Raw genomic sequence first — 23,052 nt, forward strand, 5'->3', positions numbered from 1 at the left:
AGAATGAGTCGGCATGGAGACATATCTCGAACATCCCATTTCCACTTTGCTCTGTATCCAAGTTACTGCCCATAGTCATTGTTATGGTGAAACGAGGTCCTGGCAAAAAAATACACCTGGCACGCACACAGTTTCTGCCTCTTCCAGTGAGCACGCAGCGAAGGCAAAGAAACCCACGGAGGAGATGACAGAAACGACCCGTAAAGCAGAAGGACAAGCAGAAACTAGTTGTTTCGCTAATTGGCATCTGTGTAGAGAAGTCTTGTAATCTCTGCAGAACCATGAAGTATTCCAACCTGCATTTAAAGCACTTCTAGTCCATGCTTCTGTGTCTTGGTCTCTGAGAAATTCTTCTTACGATAGCACACTTGGTAAAGGTGTTGCTTCCTAAGTGATCTAGAGCTCCAAAGATCCCCGAATCTGCTTTGGTTTTCCCCTTTAGTGGAAGACCCCACCCTCCCTTCTCCTGACTGTTAAAACCACTTCAGGAGACTTGGAGGTGCAAATGGCCAGAGCAACAACTCTGTCAGAATTTTGTTTGAACAATGCCCATATCCTTTAAACAAAGTAACTTCAGTACACTGCGGTCTACCTGCCCACTCGGACAATCCCAGCATGCAGTTTTGCAGTGCGAACTGAGCGCCTCCCACCCCACATTGCGCAAGACCGACTCTCCCAGCAGCAGCTGTAGTCTTGCGTATTTATTTCCCACTGCTGCTCCTCCCCCAGATGCTATCAAAGCTTCTCAGAGGGCTCCGCTTTTGGACCGCTCCAGAGTTTGCAGGTCCTCTCCGTTAGATGTGTTCCTAGTTTCTTCTGCTGATCTTTTTAAAATCTGCTTGGACCCTTTCTAGATTTGAGTTTGATCCATTTAGTAGTGTCATCTACTCCTCTCATATCCACCTGACGTCATAACAGAGCTGATGGAGTCCCCAAGTAATGCCGTGGGGGAGGGGAGCACTGAACTCAGCTGGGATCCGCGAGGGGTACAAGCCTCGTGTTTTGGACACTGGTTTTCTGCTGCTCCCTTCAATACACCTGCTGAACTGGTTCCAACACTCAGGGAACTCAGCTCTGTTGCCTAATTTCATTCATTACAATCTTTTCAAGTTGGGTTCAAGTTCTTTCCTTAGGGTCTTCTGTACCCTCCCACAACCTAGGAGATGTGTCAAAGCTCAGTTTAAGTCCCCTGACAGCAGGGAGGCCCATCGACCTCAGGGCACCCAAACATCTTTTGGAGAGGATGTTAATTAATGTTACAAACTGACTGGAGTCTTGTCTTTGGCCAGCTGTGTTAGCTTATTACATGAGAAAGCACGCTTAAGGAATAATAAAAGAAAACAAAAAAAAAAAACGGGGGGGCTGGGGCTGCAGAGACGGCTTAGCCATTAAGACCATGTACTGATCTTCCAGAGAACCCGAATTCCGTTTCCAGCATCCACACTGGGTGGCTTACAATGATCTGTAACTCCAGTTGCAGTTCAGTGCCCTCTTCTGGCCTCCATGGGCACTGCACACACACACACACCACACACACACACACACACACACACACAACCGCTGACCTTTCAATGCTAGGTTTTCAAGCCTCCCAGTCTCCACCATCCTTCTGGCAGAGATGCATACTGAGGGCCATGGTCTCTACTTCATTCTGATCTGCCCTGCCTTCTTCAGGTGGTCATCTGCAGGGCCACCACAGCCTTCTTCATGAGAGCCACATCTGTCTTTTCGGGTTTTCTGTTTCTTCCAGGCTCACTGTTTCTCATACGATGAGAGCCTTGAGCACTTAGCTGTGGCCTCGTGGTTGCTCCTACAGAGCTGTGCCCCTTCTTTACAACTCTGTGGAGAAACACTGGCTTGTAGCTCTTCTCATCCCCAGTTCATCCCCAGCCCCCAGCCCCCAGCCACCCTCCTGCTCCTTGACACCAGATTCAGATCTCAAAGCCTAAAAGGAACCCGCTAGTCCGCTTCTGAGTCCCACTGTCCCCTCAGAGGGTAAATATACTGCTGTCCCATATTATCCTCCGAGCTTACTGCCCAGTCTTCTGTTCTCCGCCCATCACTCAGCCCTGTGACCTTGATCTCTGTCTATCTCTTCCACTTAAATAAAACTGCTCAAAGGCAGAGGCAGCTGTGGAAGGGACGCTTCTCTTCCAGTGTGAGCTCCCAACTCGTCTGGCAGATGCCCAGCACATAAAGACCCTCAACATTTGAAGGACGAATCACCCTTACTCACCACAAATTTTTTTTTTTTAATGTGAGCAGTGGTTGCTTCCTAAATCATCTCCATACTACTAAAAGCAGAAGTTATTTTTCCAAAGCCTCATTTGTTACAAGACATTAGTACTCTCACTATTCAAATGAGAGCTCAGGTTTTTAAGAAGAATTTTGCTTGTTGAGATTATCAGAGCGTCCACTGTGCTTGGAAGTCTTGCCACCCGAGTGGATTTTGCTGTGATCTCAACAAGCTTCAGCATTCAAAACTGATGGACTTCATATTGCAAGGATCAGAGTCGTCCTGGGAGGGCGTGCATGGTGGAGGCCCAGGATGGTGGGGACATGGTGGTGTGTTTTAATGACCCCCGCTCACCTGAAACTCCTCTTTTTGCAGGTGATGTGTCACCAATCAGTAATGTCCCCCATCAGCCAGTCCCAGTTTATTCCACTCGGCGGAAATCCTTTGCTTGGCCATCCTCGGCAATGAACTCTGCAAGGAAGCCTGTCACCCAAGAAGCACTGATGGAACACCTGACGACGTGTTTTCCCAGGTAACAGGAGAAAATGGTGCTCTTTCCAAATGGACCGTGTTACGGATGTGAGATGTGGGGTGTGGGCTCCATGACTTTAAAGGGACACTAGGGAAAAAAAAGCTTCATTCACCCAAACTGACTAGATACTTTTCTTCTGTGACTTAGTAACAATCACAAAGTCACTCCTTTAAATACATACTTTTTATTATTATTCTTATTTATTTTTTTTTCATTTACTTTTGTATTTTGATATAATACTTTTTAACTTGATGCCTAAGGGGGGAAAATGAAGCCAGCATTGTAAGAAACGGTGAGGATGACCAGGAGTCTACTCATTCATCGCAGTTCGGCGCGGTCCTTCCTTAAATATATAAACTTGGGTTCATCCAGAAAACAGCTGGCAATGTTTAGTCCCAGGAGTTTCAACTACAGAAATGGTGTTAAAATAAATACACCCTCGCATGTGTTGTGTTATCATCTGAGGAACCCTTAATAAAGTGTTACTTCATGAATTGAGACTTTCATTTTAAAAAGGAAAAAAAATTGCTTTTTTTCCCCTTAACTATTACAAAATAAAGACAGTGGGTACAAGCTGTGCTGTCAGTGGGTTGCCGGTGATTCCAGTGGCCAAGCTGTTTGGTGTGGTCTATACTAAACACCCATGCCCCATCTCCATGGAGGGGATCCACTAACTCCCCTCTAGTGCTGGCGCCCCTGCCGGAGTTTGCCAAGTCTAAGCGTTACAAGAGAATTCCAAAAGTCCCGTTTGCTGTGAAATCTAAATTTCCTTAGATACAGGCAATTTCTGTGCATGTTATATTTTAACATGTAAATAGATGGAGGCCAGCCTGGTCTGCAGAGTGAGTTCCAGGAATAGCCAAGGCTTTTTTACATAGAGAATGCCTGTCGTTAAAAAAAAAAAAAAGGGAAAAAGAATAGATGGGGCAGGTGTGCACCTTATGGGACTTCTAGTTTGCCGGCTTAGGGAAATACTATAACCGCTTTCTAGACTGAAATAGAAATCACGTTAAAACAAACAATGCATGATCTACTTAATGTTCGTTCCGCTTTCAAAGAGACTTCAGGATATATGCTGTTGGCTGAATCTGCTTTGGCTACAGAAAAACGGAGTGGTAAGTAACCAGAATACAGTTAAAGACGAGCACAATAAGCATTTGCTTATGTCCTGAGTCTAAGGGTGGCCCGGAGTAGGCTGGACTGAGAAAGGTGGGCCTGTGCTGCCTATACTGCTTGTCTATGGGGAAAAAAATCCTTGACCTTTGGTCATATCTTACGCTCTAATGCGTTGATGAAGCGATCTTGGCTTGGGGCGGAAGCCAAGGTGTGAAAGTGTGCGTGAGCATACACGTGCATGCATGCACGCGCACACACACAGGGATATGGCTAGAAGAACCAACTCCAGTGAAGATCATGAACATGACCCTACACCCTCCGCGTCTCCATACATTTCCATTTTCTTTGGCCTCAAAGCAATGTGTTTCCTTCCCAGTAAATTTTCCCCTCCTTTCTTTTTTTTTGTTCCCGTTTTTTCTTCAAGTTTTCTGTTTGATTATGTTTCTTTCTTCGTTCGGCTTTGTTTTGTTTTTAGTTTTTCGAGACGGTTTTTCTGTGTAGCTCTGGCTGTCCTGGAACTCGCTCTGTAGACCAACTGGCCTCAAAACTCAAGATCTTCCTGCCTCTGCCTCCTGAGTGCTGGGGATTAAAAGAACTGCGCCACCATGCTCTCTGCCTCCATTTTCAATTTCAGTGTTTTTAATTTTATAGATGCTATTCCAACAGTAGCACCAACCTACACTTGCAAACCTATAATTATCTTTTTTTTTTTTTTTTGGTTTTTCGAGACAGGGTTTTCCCTGTAGTTTCTAGGGGCCTGTCCTGGATCTAGCTCTTGTAGACCAGGCTGGCCTCGAACTCAGAGATCCGCCTGCCTCTGCCTCCCCAGTGCAGGGATTAAAGGCGTGCGCCACCGACCGCCCGGCCCTATAAATTATCTTAAATGTTATAACAGTTTATTATCTCCAAACATTCGTCACTATTTGTTTTCCCTTTCTAGCTGCCCAGCATGCCTTTCCACTGGTAGTAAGAACACGCAGCTCCCCAGGTAAGAGAGGGCAATACTCTTGGCAAACAGCACCCTCTGGTACAGGACAACCCTTCTGCTGTATACTAGGGGCCATTGCTTTGGACAGTGAATCAGGTCCAGCTCTGCTTTAACTCTTCAGATTGTTATTTACACAGCTTCACGAGAATCCAGCTGACTTTCTCAGAAGTGGTTCCATGCCTCCCATGACTGTAAACCAGGAAAGAATGCAGAACCCATAAGCAATAGTAAAATGCTCATCGCTACTGAGCAACAAACAGTGCCTCCAAGCTACAAGACACTGTAGCAAAACGAATCCCTGGCAAAGTAGTAACTGCTTTGCCAAGTTTTATGGTAAGGGGGCACTATCTAAAGTTTCCCATCTGTGTAGTACTGGGGACTGTGGGCCAGACCCAGAAATTTGCAGAAACACCGTGTAGACTTTGCAACAGGTGGAGCGTTTCAAAAGCCTAGTAGCACCTGTCTTTGTGAATAAAGTTTTATTAGAACGCAGCCATCCCTGATAACTCTGGCTTAGCCTCTGCTCCTTGGATAGGGAACAGAGTTGAGGAGCTGCCGCTTAGGTCATATGACTCACAAAGCCTACAGTATTTACTAACTGGCCCCTCAACCCCTGGCCCAGGACATGGTTATAATTATTGAAATTCTTCTTTAGTAACAGCTACCTTTTCCCTTTGGTTTGGTTTTGTTTTAAAATTTTGGTTTTGGAGACACAGCCTCACTGTGAAGACCACACCGGCCTTGAACTTTATCACTCTGCCTCTACAGATGTTCACCAGTATGCCTGACTTAATAGCTCCAAACATTTAACTAGGATTTCCTAAAAGAGGAGATTTCCTTGCCTTACCTGCCCTCTTTTCTTTTCTTCCTTCTTTTATTTGTTGCTTTCCATCAGCTATGTCAGAGCCAAACATCACTGAGAATTTAAAATAGTTCTAAATTAAAGTCCATTTTCACTGACAGTACTAAAAGTCTGGAGGGTTTTTAACTCTTTGTTTACCTCTTTTTTTTTTAACCTTCCTTGTTTTAAAGGTAAGGGTATTTACTTCTTTTGTAGTTTACGGTTTGACAAAGAGATGTTGAAATGTAACAGTATTATTAAAGAATTTGAAATCTTATATTTGATGCATGTTTTATAAATAAAAAGGATAATTTCAAATATGACCTCTCACTGTTTCGGACATCTGTATTCCAAAGAGTAAAAATGGACCAGAAACAAATGGCAGGCTGGGTCATTTTAATGTAAGTTGAATTTTGAAAGTCGGTTCAGCAACTTCTGTGTACCAGTTTCCATTACAGAATTGCATGTGCATGTGTGCTTGGAGGGGTGGGAGGTGTGGACTGTGCGCGTGCACGCGTATGTGTGTGTGTGTGTGTGTGTTTACGGTGTGTGTGTGGTTGGCTGTGTGGTGTGTGTATGAATCTGTGTGTGTGTGTGGTGTGGTGTGGGGTGTGTATGTGGTGGGCTTTGTATGGTGTATATGTATGTGTGTGTGTTGTGGGCTGTGTGGTTTGTGTATATGTATGTGTGTGTATGTGTGGTAGGCTGTGTGTGGTGTGTGTGTGTGTGGTGTGGACTATGTGTATGTGTGGTGGGCTGTTTATGGTGTGTGTGTGGTGTGGACTGTGTGTATGTGTGGTGTGTGTGTGGTGGACTGTGTGGTGTGTGTATGTTTATGGTGTGTGATGTAGGTTGCGTATGTGGTGGGCTGTGTATGGTGTGTGTGTAGTGTGGGCTGTGTATGGTGTGTGTGTATGTGTGTGTGGTAGGTTGTGTGGTGCGCACGTGTGTGTGGTGGGCTTGTGGTGTGTGTGTGTGTGTGTGTGTGTGTGTGTGTTGAGAGAGACATGACCCTGCTGGGCCTTGTACATGCCAAGCAAGTCTCCTACCACACAACCACACCCTCAGCCCAAGAATATTTCTAAAGGTCTTAAAAGAATACTTGTTTTCCATTCTCCTGAAGAACTGCTCAGCCACCCATCCAGGATGAGAGCTCAGTTACATTGGGCTAATCCCTGTATATGCTAGGCCAACTTACTTCAGGGACGTGGAGGGCTGTGGGACAGCATGCAGAGTTGGAACTAGCTTCAGCGTCCACTGCAGAATGTTAGCATGCCCATTCCGTGTTTTCTCTCTGTCTCATCGTTCAGAATTCTCACTCAGCCAGCGTTCTTCACAAATAAAAATAATAATTGAATTATTAAACATTTCAGTTAATCTAACACTGGACATGAAGTCACGAGCCTGTAGTCTCAGGAACTACATGAAGGTAATGGATAAAGATTGCTTGAGCCCATCAGTACCAAGGCTAGTCTTGAATAACGTGCACAGGTCTTACCCCAGAATGAAAGTGCCTTTAATACCAAACTGTCTAGCAAAAGAACACATATGTGTACTCTGTTTCTGAGAACCAATCAGATTTGAAGGAGCAAAAGCAAAAATGTGCTTCCAAGGAAACACCATATAGTCATGTGATAGCTTTAAATACCTTCCTGTGGCCTTTGAAAAGATTGTAAAGGTGTGGGAAAGGGAGAGTCCAGTTTTAGCTCGGTTAGAATACAGAGCTTGTCCTCTGTTCTCGGCAGATCCTGATTCACCATAAACTGCTGGTGTAGAATCTGAAAGGGTGGAGCATTCACGTGAGCCTCACTTTGTCAGGTTTACTCCACAAGTGTCTGATAGAACTCAGGGTGAGATTCGAGGGCTGGAAACATCAGTTACTATATACTAAGACTTATGGTAACAAGTATAAATTTTTACAGCTTTCAGTTGAACCAGAAAAGCCAAGGTGGAAGTGTGAAACTAGATTGGATGGCAAGGGAGAACGTGGGCCTGTGGTTTCTGTGTTCAAAGTAAACGCTGGTTTGACTGGTGTCGCTGAGAATTCCCAGACATGTGATTCACAGATTCTCTCTTGTCCCTTCATTGAGGAAGAGCTAGAGAAATTTTTCTTAATGGTGATTAGGCATATATTATGTTTATAGCCATGATTTTGTATAATCTATGGGTTTTTCCAAGACCAGCAGTTATGATTGCTCTAATATGATTCATGGGCTAGAGAGCTGGCTAGGCAGTTAAGAAATGGCGCGTTGCTCTTCTCGGAGACCCAAGATAGGTCCTCAGAGCACATGTTGGGCTGATACTCGATACTTGAGTTCCAGAAGATGTGAAGCCCCTCTTCTGACCAGTGCAGGTACCCACACATATGTTGGTACACACACACACACACACACACACACACACTTAAAAGAAAATAAAAAGAAGTATAACTTACCTTTCTTTAGTAACAGTCAAAGTAAATTAATTAATCATGAGGTTTCTTTTTTCATTTTAGAAAGGGGTTTCTTTATATAGTCCAGCCTGATCAGAAACTACTATGTAGCCCAGGCTGGCCTTGAACTCGCTCAGTTCTCCTTATGAGTTCTGAGATACAGGCATGAGCCATTACTCCCTGCTGATTATTAATAAAAAAAACCTGTGGGTTTTTAAATTGAAACTTACCATAGAAGATGCTATTTTAAGACCAGGTTTGTTGTGTGGGCATTGTGCCCACAGCTTTGTCATCTGAAGAGCACAGTATGGCGTGTGTGCCTATCTTAGGAGTCATATTCTGATGGGGTCTTCTGCCATTCAACAGCAGGCTCTGGATCTCAGGAGGATAACACAAAAAAACTCAAGTTGCTTACCTGTGTGTAGCTATTTTTTCTTTTATGGCAGCACCCAAGAATTGCGTGGTTGGAAGTATATCACGAATTCCGTTAAAAAAGAGACTACAAGAGCTAGTTCCAGGACAGGCTCCAAAGCCACAGAGAAACCCTGTCTCGAAAAAACCAAAAGAAAAAAAGAGTTTTCTATTTTTGTACACCGTATCAAAGAATTTAAAAACAAGCTTTATCACACCAGTCTTCTACTTAGTTGTGAAAAAAATCAGTGTACATTTATCAAAAATAGATCATCAGATTAAAGGAAGGTATGCAACTAACAAGATAACTGCATTTAGCCATGTGGCTGTATGTGAGCCTCTCCCCCTTGCTAAGGATGTCCTCCAAAGGTGGGTGCTGTATGTGAGCCTCTCCTCCCTGCTAAGGATGTCCTCCAAAGGTGGGTGCTGTATGTGAGCCTCTCCCCCCCTTGCTAAGGATGTCCTTCAAAGGTGGGCGGCTGCCTTGCACCCACAGGCTTCCTCTCCCTGAGAATGCCAGGTTCTAACGTGTTAGATCCCACTTTCATTGTTTGGCAGGTCCGAGGGCACACAGATTTCCCAGCCTCACCCAGTGGTTCTGGTTACTTGCACCACATTATGTGAAGGTAATCTGAGTTTCCACGGCCTTCCTGATCTAAAATTGAGACCGGCGGCTGGCGTGTATTGAGTGCTTGCTCTCTGGCACACACTGTTGTGCAAGCCCCAAACCCGTGTACATCTTCCCAGCAGCTTCTGTTGAGAACGGATGCCTCAGAGGCTAGGTTACCAGCTGCCTTAATGATACCACCAGGATGAGATCAACCAACAGAAGGAGTGCAGGGTTCTGGAAACCGGAAATCCAAATCACTATGTCAGCGGGGCTGAAGGCTGTGAGGGAAGCGTATGTCCCAAGCATCTCTCCTTGACTTGTGGCATGGTCATCTTTGACCCATGTTTTTCACACTGTCTTCCATCTATGCCTCTAGCTGTGCCATTTTTCCCCTTTCAGAAGGACATTGCTCCTGATGGACTATGACCCACTCTAATGCCCCCATTTCAACTTGACTACTCTTGCAAAGACCCTAGCTCCAAACAAAGGTCAGTTGGAGGCGGGTACTGGAGAAGTGAGAGTTGTAAGGTGTGAATTTGGCAGGGAGGCATTGACTTCTTATAACAATGAAAGCTCGTAAAAAGGAAAGATTTATTTAGGGCCGTAGTTGTAAAGGTTTCAGCCTGTGGTTAGATGGGCTTCTTCCTTTCAGGTCTATGGTGAGTCTGCTTTCTGTGGTAGGCTCACAGCCCAGGAGCAAAGGAGAGAGGAAGAGACCTGGGCCACACAGAGCCCATCAAGGGCCTCATTGACCTAAAGACCTCCCATTAAACTGACCTCCTAGAAGTACCACCCACCCCCTAATAGCAACAAAGCCAAGGGTCAAGCTTTTAGCACGGGAGTTTAGTGGAACATTCTAGATCTAAACTACAGTAGGGGAAGGAGGTGGAAAAAGAATGAACAATTCGACCACTAATGCCATTATCAAAGACAAGCAAGACTTCCAATCTAACAGTCTGGCCTTGGCATCCAAGCTTGCTTTCATTCTTGACTGTACTGCCTCCTACTGTGACACGCGAAACTGCCATTTTTGTGGGTCAAGTGTTGGAAGTATTATATAGTTTGATCTGGCCTGTTTCTAGATTATACCATTCAGATCATTTCTGTAGATACCACACCCTTGATGGTACCTGACACTGGTAAATGCAGAATATCCAAGAAATAAGGAAGTGACTTACAGCTTGGAGGATGTGCACTTTCCTAAAGACGTCTCATCCTGATTTTTATCTTTTCAGTAGGGAGGGACCTAAGCACATGGCACAATGAAAACCATGCCCCGCCCACCCCTGTATTTATGTTTCTAGCAAATGCGATATTTGGGACTTAGTGATCGAACCCAGACTGTCTCTATGTATATTCACCGTGTGTGGGTTAGGACTCAGTGGTTAGAAACTAGGACAAGAACCACCTCCTTCTGCTGACTCTTGCCAAGGACAGACAATGCTGTATCTAACTGTAAACTATGGCAGCAGACAGTTTCAACATGCAAAGTGATGGATTTCAAAGTCACAAGGCATGTTGGAGAGTGGTTCAGTCCTCTTGGCGGGGATTGAGTCTCATGATGCTTCCCCCCCATCCCCAGCTCTTGTTGTCTTGTTTCAACTCATGTTGAGGCAGTCCTCGGGGAGATTTTAGGGGTATAGCTGTGGGTAACTAAAGGGGTGAGAAATTGTGTAATCACAGGGAAGGACACCCAATTATTTGCCAATACAAATGTCACATCTGAAAACATACATGGGAGTAACATTTTATAAATGAAGTGGGCTTTTATTAAGTGGTATGCAGATATATGTACATTCATATAATAATTATTCATAAACATAAGGTGTGAATTTGAAAAAGAGCAGGCGTGGTAAACAGAAGGGGCTTGGAGGGAAGAAAGGAAAGGGAGAAATGGAATTATATTATAGTCCAAAATTAAAAGAAGTTTAAAAAAAGGAGTAGTCAATTTAGTTACCTTTTATAAAATTATAAAAGTTAATTTTAGACTGAGAAGCCAAGGACAAAGGCCTGAGCTTTGACTCTTCTGCATGGACAGCTCTGTGGGAGCCTTCTCAGCTTGGTTGCTCACCTTCCTGGACCTGTGGGAGTTGGGAGGACCTTGGTCTTAACATAGAGTAGGGAACCCCGATGGCTCCTTGGCCTGAAGAGAGGGGGTATGGTGGAGGGGAGGGGGAGGGGAGGGAGGGGGAGGGAAGAGGGGAGAAGATGGAAATTTTTTAAATATAAAAAAAATAAACCAAAAAAAATTATTTTAATTTAACTTGATCTTTTAAAAAATTGGTGCATAATAAAGTTTTATATATTATATGTATAATATATATATAGTTCTTATTGAAAAAATTCCATAAATTTATTCACTGCATGGTGAAACTTGTCATTGTCCTGTCCTTATAAAATAGTCTTCTTTCAAGATGTTCAAGAAAGGCTTTGTAGCGGTGACAATCTAAGTCTGTCTAACTTCCTTCGCTATCCTGCAGCAGTTTTTCTGGTGTGGCCTCAGTAACCCAAGCAAGGTCTCACGCATGCTGGACAAAGCGTTCTAGCTAGCATCTGCATCCCCCCGGTGCTCTCCGATTTAAACACCTTTTCACTCCCCAGGGGTGGTACCCGTGCACAGGCGTCATCAGAGAGAACTGGGGTTCACACTAAACATAGCAACACCTCCGAAGCCTGCTTCCATGCCCTGGGGCGTACTTCAAATCTGGCAAATGTTCATGGGACTCTGAAAATCAGGGCTCCTCACCTGTTCCTTTCTTCTCTCACACAAGCATCTCTGTTCTTGTCTGTAGGGTGTTCCAACCCAAGCCAAGAAATCCTACGGCATCCCAAACACACTGGTACGGGAGAGGAAAATCTACCCGACTCCAGAAGGCTATTTCATTGTGACCCCACAAACTTATTTCATCACGCCTTCCCTCATAAGAACTAACAGTAAGTGGTACCACTTGGACGAGAGGGTACCTGACAGGTCTCAGTGTACCCTCGCCACAACCGGGAACCATAACGCCCTCTGCCTCAGGCTGTGTCAGGGAAAGGACATTACCCAGAAAGCACTGCGACTCTGCTTGCCACTGCTGCCGAGAAGACGTGCACAGCATGCATGCATCGTCCACTCTGCAGAGGAAACCCGCCAAGGAACTGCAAAGACCCCTACTGCCCTCCTCCACTGGGCCAGGTGCCGCCCACTGAAAAAAGCAAAAGTACTATAAATTTCTCCTACAAGACAGAACTCTACTCTCTCGAAACCTAAAGACGGGTGAAAAACAGTCCAAAAAATTTGGCCTCAAGTTATTCCGGCTGAGTTTTAAGAAAGACAAGACCAAACAGCTGGCCAATTTCTCTGCCCAGTTCCTCCCGAGGAGTGGCCCCTGCGAGACGAGGACACGCCGACGTCCATTCCCCCGGGAGGTGGAGATGGAGATCATACGGCGTATCAACCCGGACTTGACGGTGGAAAATGTCATGAGGCACACAGCACTGATGAAGAAACTTGAAGAAGAAAAAGGCTTCACCGACCGAGCAAGGCCGGGTCCTCTGCCCACCACAGTGGGCGGAGTAAAAAGAGCCGGACTCACCGAAAGTCCCACGGGAAGTCTCGGTCCCACAGCAAGACCCGCGTGTCGAAAGGTGATCCTTCAGATGGCTCACATCTGGATATCCCGGGTGAGAGGGAGTATGAATTCTGCGACCCCCCTAACCAGGGCCCCCAGGGAGGCTGCTTCATCATCGAACACAAAGGAGACAGCTTCATCATGCACAACAACACAAACGTGATCGAGTCCCATTTCCCCATGACGCCGGAGTGGGATGTGTCTGGCGAACTGGCCAAAAGGAGAACGGAGATGCCCTTTCCCGAACCTTCCAGGGGAAGCTCCCACTCCAAAGTGCACCGAAGCCACAGCCATACCCAGGACCGGAGGTCCAGGAATGAGAGATCCAACAAGGCCAAGGAGAGATCCCGGTCCATGGATAACTCCAAGGGCCCCCTGGGCGCTTCTTCTCTCGGGACTCCGGAAGACCTGGTTGAAGGCTGCAGCCAAGATGACCAGACCCCCAGCCAGTCCTACATTGACGACAGTACCTTACGGCCTGTGCAGACTATTGGTCATCAAAGGGCTCTTATATCCTCTGCCAGTTATAAAGAGGTGTGCATTCCAGAAATAGTCGGTGGCAGCAAGGAACCTTCTAGTGCTTGTAGCCTTTTGGAGCCAGGCAAACCCTCTGAGAGTATGCCGTCCTATGGGGAACTCAGCCCTTGCCCAGCAAAAACAGCTGTGGATGACTATTTCCAATGCAACACCTCTAGCGAGACTGTGCTCACGGCGCCGTCGCCTCTGGGAAGAATAAAGAGGACCAGGACACGTTGACCCCTGGTGGAGGGGGTTAAAAAGCTGTCTCCGTCTGAGAGGCAGACCCCTCATTCTTCCAGGGAACCTGTTGGGCACAAGGAGGAGTCACCGAAAGGGCCAGGTGGGGGCCCTGCTGCCTCCGGTGGTGTGGCAGAGGGGATGGCCAATGGGCGCCTCGTCCAACATCATAGCGCGGAACCCAGCAGCCTGGATAAAAGGAAAGAAATATTCAGCAAGGACACACTGTTCAAACCCCTACACAGCACCTTGTCTGTAAACAGCTATCACAAATCCAGCTTGTCCCTCCTCAAATCTCACCCGAAGTCACCTGTTGACACACTGCCAGGCCGTTGCGAAAAACTAGAACCTTCCCTTGGGACATCCGTGGCCCAAGCCATGCCTCCGTCCCAGCGTCAACAGGAGCCTGGAGGGAACCAGGAGGCCTCTTTTGACTATTACAATGTCTCCGATGATGACGACTCTGAGGAAGGGGCCAACAAAAACACAGAGGAGGAGAAAAACAGAGATGATGTGGGCACCATGCAGTGGCTCCTTGAGAGGGAGAAGGAACGGGATTTACAGAGGAAGTTTGAGAAGAACCTCACCCTCCTCACCCCAAAAGAAACTGATAGCAGCAGCAACCAGAGAGCCACCCACTCAGCTCGCCTGGATAGCATGGACAGCAGCAGCATCACGGTGGACAGTGGATTCAACTCCCCACGGTAGGGAGAGGTTTCCCTCTACATCCACATACACCCGCCGGGGCTCGGGGCTTTTTATGCAGATAACTGACTTCAGTCTCAGGCTGTGAATAAGGGCTATGGGTTATGTGACTTGTGTTGTTAACAACCTGTTTCTAACTTCTTTTTCAGGAATTGAAAAAAAAAATGTTTCTGCAGCTGTAGAGATCACCAATCTGGACTGGTGGGTTGGTCCCTTCCCGAATTCTTGCCTCAGTCTAGTAAGACTAAGACCAACACTCCCAGCGGTTTCTTCTATTTGTATTTGTAATCCCAGGAAAAGGGATTTTTTTTTAATCCTTCAAAAAAAAAGTAACTTTCTGAATACAAATAACATAGTTAGTCAGTGGGAAGAAAGGGTTGGGTAGTAAAATAGATTCCAGGATAATGGCCCCTCTAGTGAGACTATAGTAATGGGCTTTGCAGTATTTCCAAAGGATCTAAAAGCTTGGTTCTACTCTAATTCCTATGCCGTACGTGGTCTGTTCTGCTTGCTCAGATGTCTTCCTCTTCCACCTGTGTGTGGATGGATGGAGACACAGAAGCTTGTTCCTCTCACGGAAGTAAGGGGCCATAACTCGACGAGAGCAGTCGCCGGGGCTTTCGCTTTCCTGCTTGTAGAACTGACGGTATCTGGACACCGTCGTTTTGTAGTCTTGCTAGTTCAGCAGTACTGACAATTGGGAGTGCATAAGACCCGATGGTCCTCGTCAACGCACTGAGGTTGTTTAGGGCTGACAAACACAAACCCAGGGACGTCCCAGCTCCTGTTTTTCTCTGTAACTCTTTCTTCTCCTTAAACAGCCACTTGGAACCTGAATCTTGCTTCTAAACTCTTCTCCAGATTGGTGACTCTAAGATGCAGAAATGCTACTCAGACATGCATATTCCCCATCATCTCTGATTCCCGATATGATAGCATTTATAATCACAATAAGTACCCACATAGGTACTTCATATCCGCTCACTCATGTTATTAAGAACTGAAATTCATTCCATTGTGATTATTGCACCCTATTCCTGGGTAGCTTGGGGACACATCATCTCAAAGTCAGACTTGGGGATTCTTATAATATTTATTCCATAATTGGGCATTTGCTATTTCTTGAAGGACCAGTTCTTGACTTATTATTGTTACTATTTTGATTATGTAACCTTTTCACCCCAAGTTTTCCCAGAAATGGAAATTCCAATGTCTAATGCACATCTATCAGAGTTGGTACTCTGAAAAAGTGCTTGGGAATCCAGGAGCCCAGGCCTCTTAGTGCATTAAGGATCCTCAGGAAACCCTGGGAGCAGTGGCCCTGGCCTTTTTAAAGAATCTGTTTTGCTAAATTTTTCCCCCTCCCACATCAGATTTTATTTTCCAATGAGTTTCTCTGTCCTTGACCACCGATTTTCCTGTTCTGTGCCTTTTCCTCTCTTGGAAACTCTAGCAGTAGGAGCCAGATCATTGGAGGTCTGTGGTAAGAGTTCATTGATTATAGAAAAAATGGTTTACTTGCTTGTACTTTATACTCATTATTTCTTATCATGGAGACTCCTCTGCCTAATGCTTTTCTTGTTATTCTTTCATGCCCTTCACGTTGCCCCTCAGCACCCAGACTTCAGCAGTAAATAGTGGCACTCCCAAGACTGTTATCAAGGGGATGTTGGGAGGGAGTGGTTCCTAACCCTTTATAATATTGAAAAGTTTTATTTGTTTAGGGATGAAAAGAAGTACCCATGAGATAGCTGAACCAGTATCTTCAACGAATATATTATCTTGAAACTCGGGCTGTATAATGTAGAATTTATAAGTGGGTAGCTTATAGAAGTTTGTTTTCATTTTTAAATAGGTACTTAAATGCCTTGTCACTGTAGAAGGAAACATTAATTATAGAGAGAGAAAAAGAGAGACAGAGACAGACAGAGAGAGAGAGAGAGAGAGAGAGAGAGAGAGAGAGAGAGAGAGAGAGAACGCTTACCCACTAGCCACAGGTCTGTCTAGTAGTAGTTGAATTGGATCTCCTTTCCGGGAAAATGTAGATCACCCACAAATTTTAGGCAGGATGCCAATTCAAGAATTCCCAATTTTGCTGTTTGATAGTGAAAACCCTTTAGTTAAAAATGGGGTGACAGGCTTGCTTTCTATGTACTTTAAGGTTCACCAAGCTGCCTTTCTATGCATGAGAGAGAACACGGGACTCCCAGGGCTTTCACTGTGAGTGGCACCCAGTGAAATAACACTGTCTTGTAGTTGCTGCTCTGTTACCATGAGGAGCATAAAGTTTAAGTTATTTGTGGGCATCTTCCCTTAAAACAGGCCACTAAGCAACTACGATTCTCCTGAGACAAATGGTTTCTCTCTACACTTGAAGGATTTGGTGTTGACTTGGGCAGCATGTTTAGCCACATTTTCAGTCCCGTTTGTTGAAAACTAAAGAGTATATAAAACAAACAAACAAACAAACAGAACCCAAAAAGGATAAAAACTTGAACTGTGTGTGAGAAGTCATATTGAAATGAAAAGTCTTGAAATGAAGAGTTTCAAATGTGAGACTCCCCAAATTGGCTGAGCAACATCCACACAACTACCAGAGACAGGACGCATTGCCATGGGCGTGTGCTCTAGAAAGCCTGTACTGGAAAGAGGATGAATAGAAGAGCCACTTAGTCAATCTCTCCTCCCACCTAAGAAGTCCTAAACCCTCCTTTCCCCCTCTTCCCCCCCCCACTCCGCACTCTCTGAGACATGATCTCTCTTCACAGTTCTGACTGTCCCTGAAACTCACTCTGTAGACCAGGCTGACCTCAGACTCATAGAGATCCACCTGGCTCTGCCTCCTGAGTGCTGGGATCAAAGGTGTGCGCCATGGCTCCTGGCCTAAATAGCTCATCTTAAAGGTTGCATTCTATTATTTTCTTTCTCTTCCAAATTAAATTTGAGAAGAATTTTACTGCCATATTTGCCATAAATGTTAATGTTCCATCAGTATACCCTGATCCCTCCGTATGAATGTCACAAACGGAGCTCGTGATTCCAGCTGTCATGAAATATAGTCTTTGCAAAAACTGGACTACTGTGCATATTTATCCCTACGAGTGCATTGGATGCAGCTCAAAGGTGGCCAAAGGTGTCTTGCAAAGACATCTCTTAACTAACGTGTCATGTTGGAATGCTTTACGTTTCTAGTTCCAAGCACACTGTACAGAATACAGCAGGCACTTCATAAATGTTAGGCTGATTCTTCAAAAGCTATTTTAAAAAATAGGTCCTTTGGACCCTACAATCCATTTTTCCATAGGAAAAAAATACCATTGGTGATCATTAGATTTCCAAGCTGATCTACAGTAGTTATTTAAATGAGTCTACAATAGATGTATAGCAGAAATAGCGCTTCCCTGGCTCTTTAATATGCCAATACATCAGTGCTTGTTTCTGTTCCACAGGCATTCTGTAAGTAGGTAAATCACAGCACAATCCCCTCCACTATAGACACGAGGAAGTTAGATGCCCTTAAAAGTTATTCTCATGGACCAGATAGCCCAGTGTGTAAAAGACACTTGCCACCAGCCCTGAGAGCTCAGGTTGATGCCCAGGTTCCATATTAGGGTAGATCCGAAATGACTCCCACAAACTGTCTTCTGACCTTTGCACACATACCATAGTGTGCACCCCCCCACACACACACACACTAAATAGATCTTTTTTTAAAAGTCACTACTGAGACTGAAAGTGCAGTGAATAAACGTGCCATAAAACCTTTGGGGTTCAGCATGTGCTTTGCCCTCACCCTTCCTCCACTGACCCCACACCACAGACACAGCTCTGGGAGAAGTACTGATGGGTTTTCTGGAGAAAGAGGCCAGGCAGGTAAGCAGGTAAGTCAGGCATTTTCTATCCTGAGAGGCATTCTTTAGTTATGCCCGTCTAACCAGAGGCTTGGTGGGGAAACTTGGCTTAGCTCGTTAAGTGCATTAATCCTCTACATTCAGAATGAGTATTGGGGGTTTTGTTATTGTTGTTGTTTGTTTGATTGGTTGATAATCAGTGAACATATTGCCTTTTAAACATTTAATTCCCACCTTCTTGATGATGAAGACTCGGGTCGCTAAGGGATCAGGATTAAATACCTCGTTGGAAGTGGCTGCCAATGGAGGAGGTGGTGTCTTGACTGGGGTTGCTCACATGATAGCTAGGTTTAGCTGGCTTCGACTAGATACAGAGACCAGGTGAACTTTGAATCTAGCCAGTGGGGTAGGTATTTTGAGAGTGGTTTTGATTTCTCTGCTCTGTGTAAGTGGGTAAATTTCTTCAAGTCACCTTGAGGATCTTAAATACAGACCCTTTCCCCTCCCTCTCCGTCTGCTGAGTGATCTTATTTCTGCTGTTGTCCTGACTTTTCAAACATGAATCTTTTAAATCCCCTTTTGCGGCAAAAAAAGATTCAAATATTTCCAACTTGGAAAACATAAGCAGAAGTAATGAAGTTTTAAAGATCACCTCATTCTTAAGAAATGAAAATATTCCTACTAAAGGGAGACAGGAATGAACTGCAGCTTCACAAATCAATGGGAAAGGGGAGATGCTCTTTATCCGAACATATAATTGTGTTTTAACTGAAGCGTTAAAATAGAGACAAGGGTATAAAGTATTTACAAATAATTGCATTCCTATCCCTGTGGGGAAGTCAGCTAGTGGCATAATTGAAGTCCACCCACCACATTAACATCTACTCAAAAGCAACAAAAAACAGGGGAATCTTTAAGTCCAATTACAGAGTTTATTCGAGAGCCATGAAGTCTGAATTGTCAACTTTTGGTGAAACCATCACACAGGTATGCGTATTCTTTGTCAAAGCTAGTGTGATGGCCGTCTGTCACATTATATTTTGAAGTCATTTTCATAAAGACCAGGGGAAGCCACACATCTGGTAGGCAGAAGACCCTTACTGCGTGAGCTGCAGTTCGTGTCTCCCATGATTCCCAGGGCCTGGGCTGGAAGGGTACATGCGGATAATCAGTGGAGACGCGTACTGATTAGGCTTCATGCACCAACAGGAAATCCATTAGCTCCGTCATTTGCTCTTCCTTCTGGGCTCAATATGTAATTGTTTATGTTTAAAGCAAAACCAAAACCAACCCCTTTTTACTCTTCTAGCACTCGGGAGAGCCTGGCTTCCAACACATCAAGCATTGTTGAAAGCAACCGCCGTCAGAATCCTGCTCTGAGTCCGGCCCATGGCGGAGCTGGTCCAACTTCCTTCAACTTCCGCACAAGTACGGATCCCCCGACCAACGAAGCTGAGAAATTACAGAAACCTTCCAACTGCTTGCAAGCTTCTGTTACTAGTGTATGATTGTCCCTCTGCCTCAGACCTTCTGTCTTGTCCGATACAGTAACGTTTACGACAATTGGGGCTGACGTTTACATCTTTGCAAAGACAAACATCTCAAGCACAGCTTGGGGGGTCACTTGAGCTGTGCTGCTAAGTAGGCTAGGGCAAAAAAAAAAAAAAGAAATCTTTATTTCAGAGTATTGCTTTTCACATTTATGGCTCTGTAGCAACCGAATAGCAGTAGGGGAGATATGTATACTTCTGCTTCACTAACTGTATCTGAACACACATAGGCAAGTCTAAACACTGTAAGTGGAACATGCATTTTTCAATGTCATGCAGTTGCCAATTCCATTTTGAAATGCCACAGATGTGTGTTGCTCCCAGCCAATGGGGAATGGGGCCAGGGAACTAATCCTTGACAACCGCCCCCCCCCAAAAAAAAAGCCAAGTCACCACAAAATGTAAATGTGAGGGTGTCCACCGTGAGAGAAATCGATGCCAAACTGAGCAGAAGGGACCCCAGCCCTTTGTGTGTGAGTCCTTTAGGTGCCAGTCATTTTTCACTGTGAGTTTTCACTACACTCTTGCAGGAGCCCATGGCAGCGTGTCAGAAAGGGTCCTGCCGGAAGTCCTTAGAGTGTTTGTTTTCAGGATTCTGTTTTCCAGTGCACTCGATGCTTGTCTTGAGTTGTTTAACCTTCCACGGTCACAAACGGGAATATAGGCCTTTGAAGTGGACAAAGGAAGGGGAATCCAGTCGGTCGCGCTGGACCACAGCACTGAGTGATGGAGAAGGTGGTGTGGACTTTCGGGAGGGCTGAATCAGATATTGAAGAAAGATACCTTCCTCCTTGTGACACTGGGACGAGCTTTCTTCCTATCATAGATGCAGTGGTTAGCTTGTTTGGAAGCAAAATGTTCTTTATGATACAAATGAAGAATGTGGCCTGAGGGTGTTATTCTTTCTAATGGAAGGGACATAAATCTATTTTATGTAGTTTTAAATAGAATGCCTAAATTAGGCTGTGGGAGATAATTTTTAGTGGTTGTAGGAAAGAGCAAATTTAGGGAGAGTTGAACTTCAGGCCTTTTATTCCTGGGAAGATATCTATAGAAAAAAAAAAAAAAAACCTTTAAAGTAATTTTTGATTAGAAGTCTACATGGACCCGTATAATAAACAGCAGAATGTCCTCATTCCGCTGGTATGGTATATCCTTAATTTGTACTCCCCTAAAATTTATCAGAATGATGATTATGCATACATGAACTATGCCAGAGTAATGTTTACAGATACCTTGTAACGATTTCAGGAGGCGTGTTTTAGGTGGACAGTGTGCTCACTCACTGGGCATCTTTTAAGATGATTTCTTCACACTCTACTTCGGTTTGCAATGCCATGCTCAGTATCAAAAGGCTCCGCAGTGGGGGGGGGGGGGAACCACTAGCCAATACACTTCAGTCCTACAAGTAAGGCCCACTTCGACAGAAGACTATACAGAAACGCTGTATACCATAGGATTCCTACTGTAGGCACTGGAAAGCTATCTATCTACTCAAGGGTTACCTCTGATCCCAGTAGATGGTCTGACATGAAGTTTTATTCAGCTTAGTGTTGGATGGTGCTTTTTGGAGCCATGGATCATAAATTGATTCATAAATAAACAACTTTAAAATCAATGTAAAGTATTTTCAGCCAAGATCTCAGTGGTGACCATAAATCTGTGAGAGGTTTCTTTTTCTGTGTTAGGCTTAATCACTAGCGGTGTGTTTGAGGAAACACAGTCATGTGAAGTCGTGGGAAAGGTGTAGTCTCTCACATTTTGCCTGCTATTCGGAAGCTGCATTGGGTCAAACTGGGCTCCTCAACTTTGGTATAAAACATTGCTTTTGTGTGCTTCTTGGAGTAAGACTTAAGCACAGTGGGCAGTACACTGCTACGTCATTGAAATGCTTAAGCCAATTGGGTTTTGAATCTCATACCTTCTCCCCCCCCCCCCCAGGCATGCCTCAGTTACTCAAAAACACATTGTTTCTCTCATTACTTAAGTATGTCCAGAGCAACCAAGTATCCACATCCAGAATGAGCAGCCATGGATCTGGTGTTCTATAGAGTCTTTTTGCTTGAGGAGCTGTATGCCACATGATTCCTAGATTTGGTCTGTCTAAATTAACTTTTTCCCAAAAACCTGCTCTCAAATTTTTGGCATATTCAGTCCGTTAATAATAGGACCATTCAAACAATACATTAGACTCTGATAGACCCTCTGGACATAGCCATTGAAGGAATCTAGTACTGTGTGAGCAGGAAGGACAGAATTCTGTTCAGGAGAAGAAGCTTTAAAGACATGAATTTTGATGGTCTGCAAGAAATAGGTTTACAGAAGACGTTATTCAAATAAAATGTGTACGCTATTTGCCTAATCGCTATGGGGTACATGATTTCAGAAAGAAACAAAAGACCCTCCCGTAACCAGCAGCCATTAGCATAGAACGAAGGACTTCAAAGGTGATATGCCACATAAACAGATATTCCATGGAGAAACACTCCTGTCTGTTTCTAATCTGGATTCTTGAATGGAGGGACATTGGTGGTGGGAAGCACATGGCAGACATGACAAGTCTATGTGTCTAAGATGACCTCATCAAGATGGTGAGACTCTTGACGCCCACAGCCCTGAGGCCCTCCCTAGGCTTTGCCAATATTCCTCTCCACTGGAAGCTAGCTTTGTGTTACATGACTGCATGTCTAGTCTTAGCGTTTATCAATGGAAAGGTTTACAAAACTGAATCTGGTTGAATCTCTGTGAGGCATTCAACTTTAAAGGGTCAACACATCTGTCAGCATTTTGCACACTTATATGTATTATTATGATACAGCATATTACTTTATGGTAATTTTTATTTTTACATATAACTACCTCCATGAATTTGATGAGATGGCAGCAGTGTGTTCAAGTGTGTTCTTCAGAAAAGCAATGTTGAAAACACGCTTCCGCGGTAGGCCATGGTGTTCCGTGTGTGCGTGACTTGCCCATTGGACTCATAACTTTCTCACTGGCGTGGTTTTTCTTCCCCATCACGCTGTGGCTTCCAATTGTAAACCTGTTGTCTTCTTTCTCTCTCCTTTCTGCCCCGTGAAAGCACATTTGATTTGTTACAAGTGAATGAACATTTTAAAATGTTTTAAAATTATTGTCTTCCCCATTCTTCCATTCCTGCCACACAAAAAAAAAAAAAAAAAAAGAGAAAGGGAGGAAGGAAGGAAGGAAGGAAAGAAGGTTCTCTTTGGCAAAGAGCTACTTGGTAAACATTTGAGAAATTATTAATTCCTTAAAAATTCGATTGGATTGCTAGGCTTTTGTTTTTGTTTTTTGTTTTTTTTTCAGTAACAAAAGACGTGAAAAATTTGAACTGCCAACTTGAAGCACTTTGGGCCTCTCTGCCATTTTGATATGCTACCCTATGAAGCC

General features: G+C 44.6%; 1 protein-coding gene across 1 annotated transcript in view; it reads left to right on the forward strand.

Annotated features, from left to right (window-relative positions):
• Stox2 (storkhead box 2) overlaps positions 1-22,792 on the forward strand; it is a 107,357-nt gene extending 84,565 nt beyond the window's left edge. The window contains 14 exon segments of the mRNA XM_038327095.1: positions 2,612-2,631; positions 2,633-2,671; positions 2,673-2,693; positions 2,695-2,765; positions 11,956-11,994; positions 11,996-12,149; positions 12,151-12,306; positions 12,308-12,397; positions 12,399-12,422; positions 12,424-12,514; positions 12,517-12,566; positions 12,568-12,675; positions 12,678-14,239; positions 19,401-22,792. Of these exon segments, the coding sequence (XP_038183023.1) occupies positions 2,612-2,631; positions 2,633-2,671; positions 2,673-2,693; positions 2,695-2,765; positions 11,956-11,994; positions 11,996-12,149; positions 12,151-12,306; positions 12,308-12,397; positions 12,399-12,422; positions 12,424-12,514; positions 12,517-12,566; positions 12,568-12,675; positions 12,678-14,239; positions 19,401-19,599 (2,624 nt within the window). The 3' untranslated portion in view covers positions 19,600-22,792.
• The last annotated feature ends 260 nt before the right edge of the window (positions 22,793-23,052 follow it).

This window comes from Arvicola amphibius, chromosome 4 (assembly GCF_903992535.2).
Source record: "Arvicola amphibius chromosome 4, mArvAmp1.2, whole genome shotgun sequence".
Lineage (NCBI taxonomy): Eukaryota > Metazoa > Chordata > Mammalia > Rodentia > Cricetidae > Arvicola > Arvicola amphibius.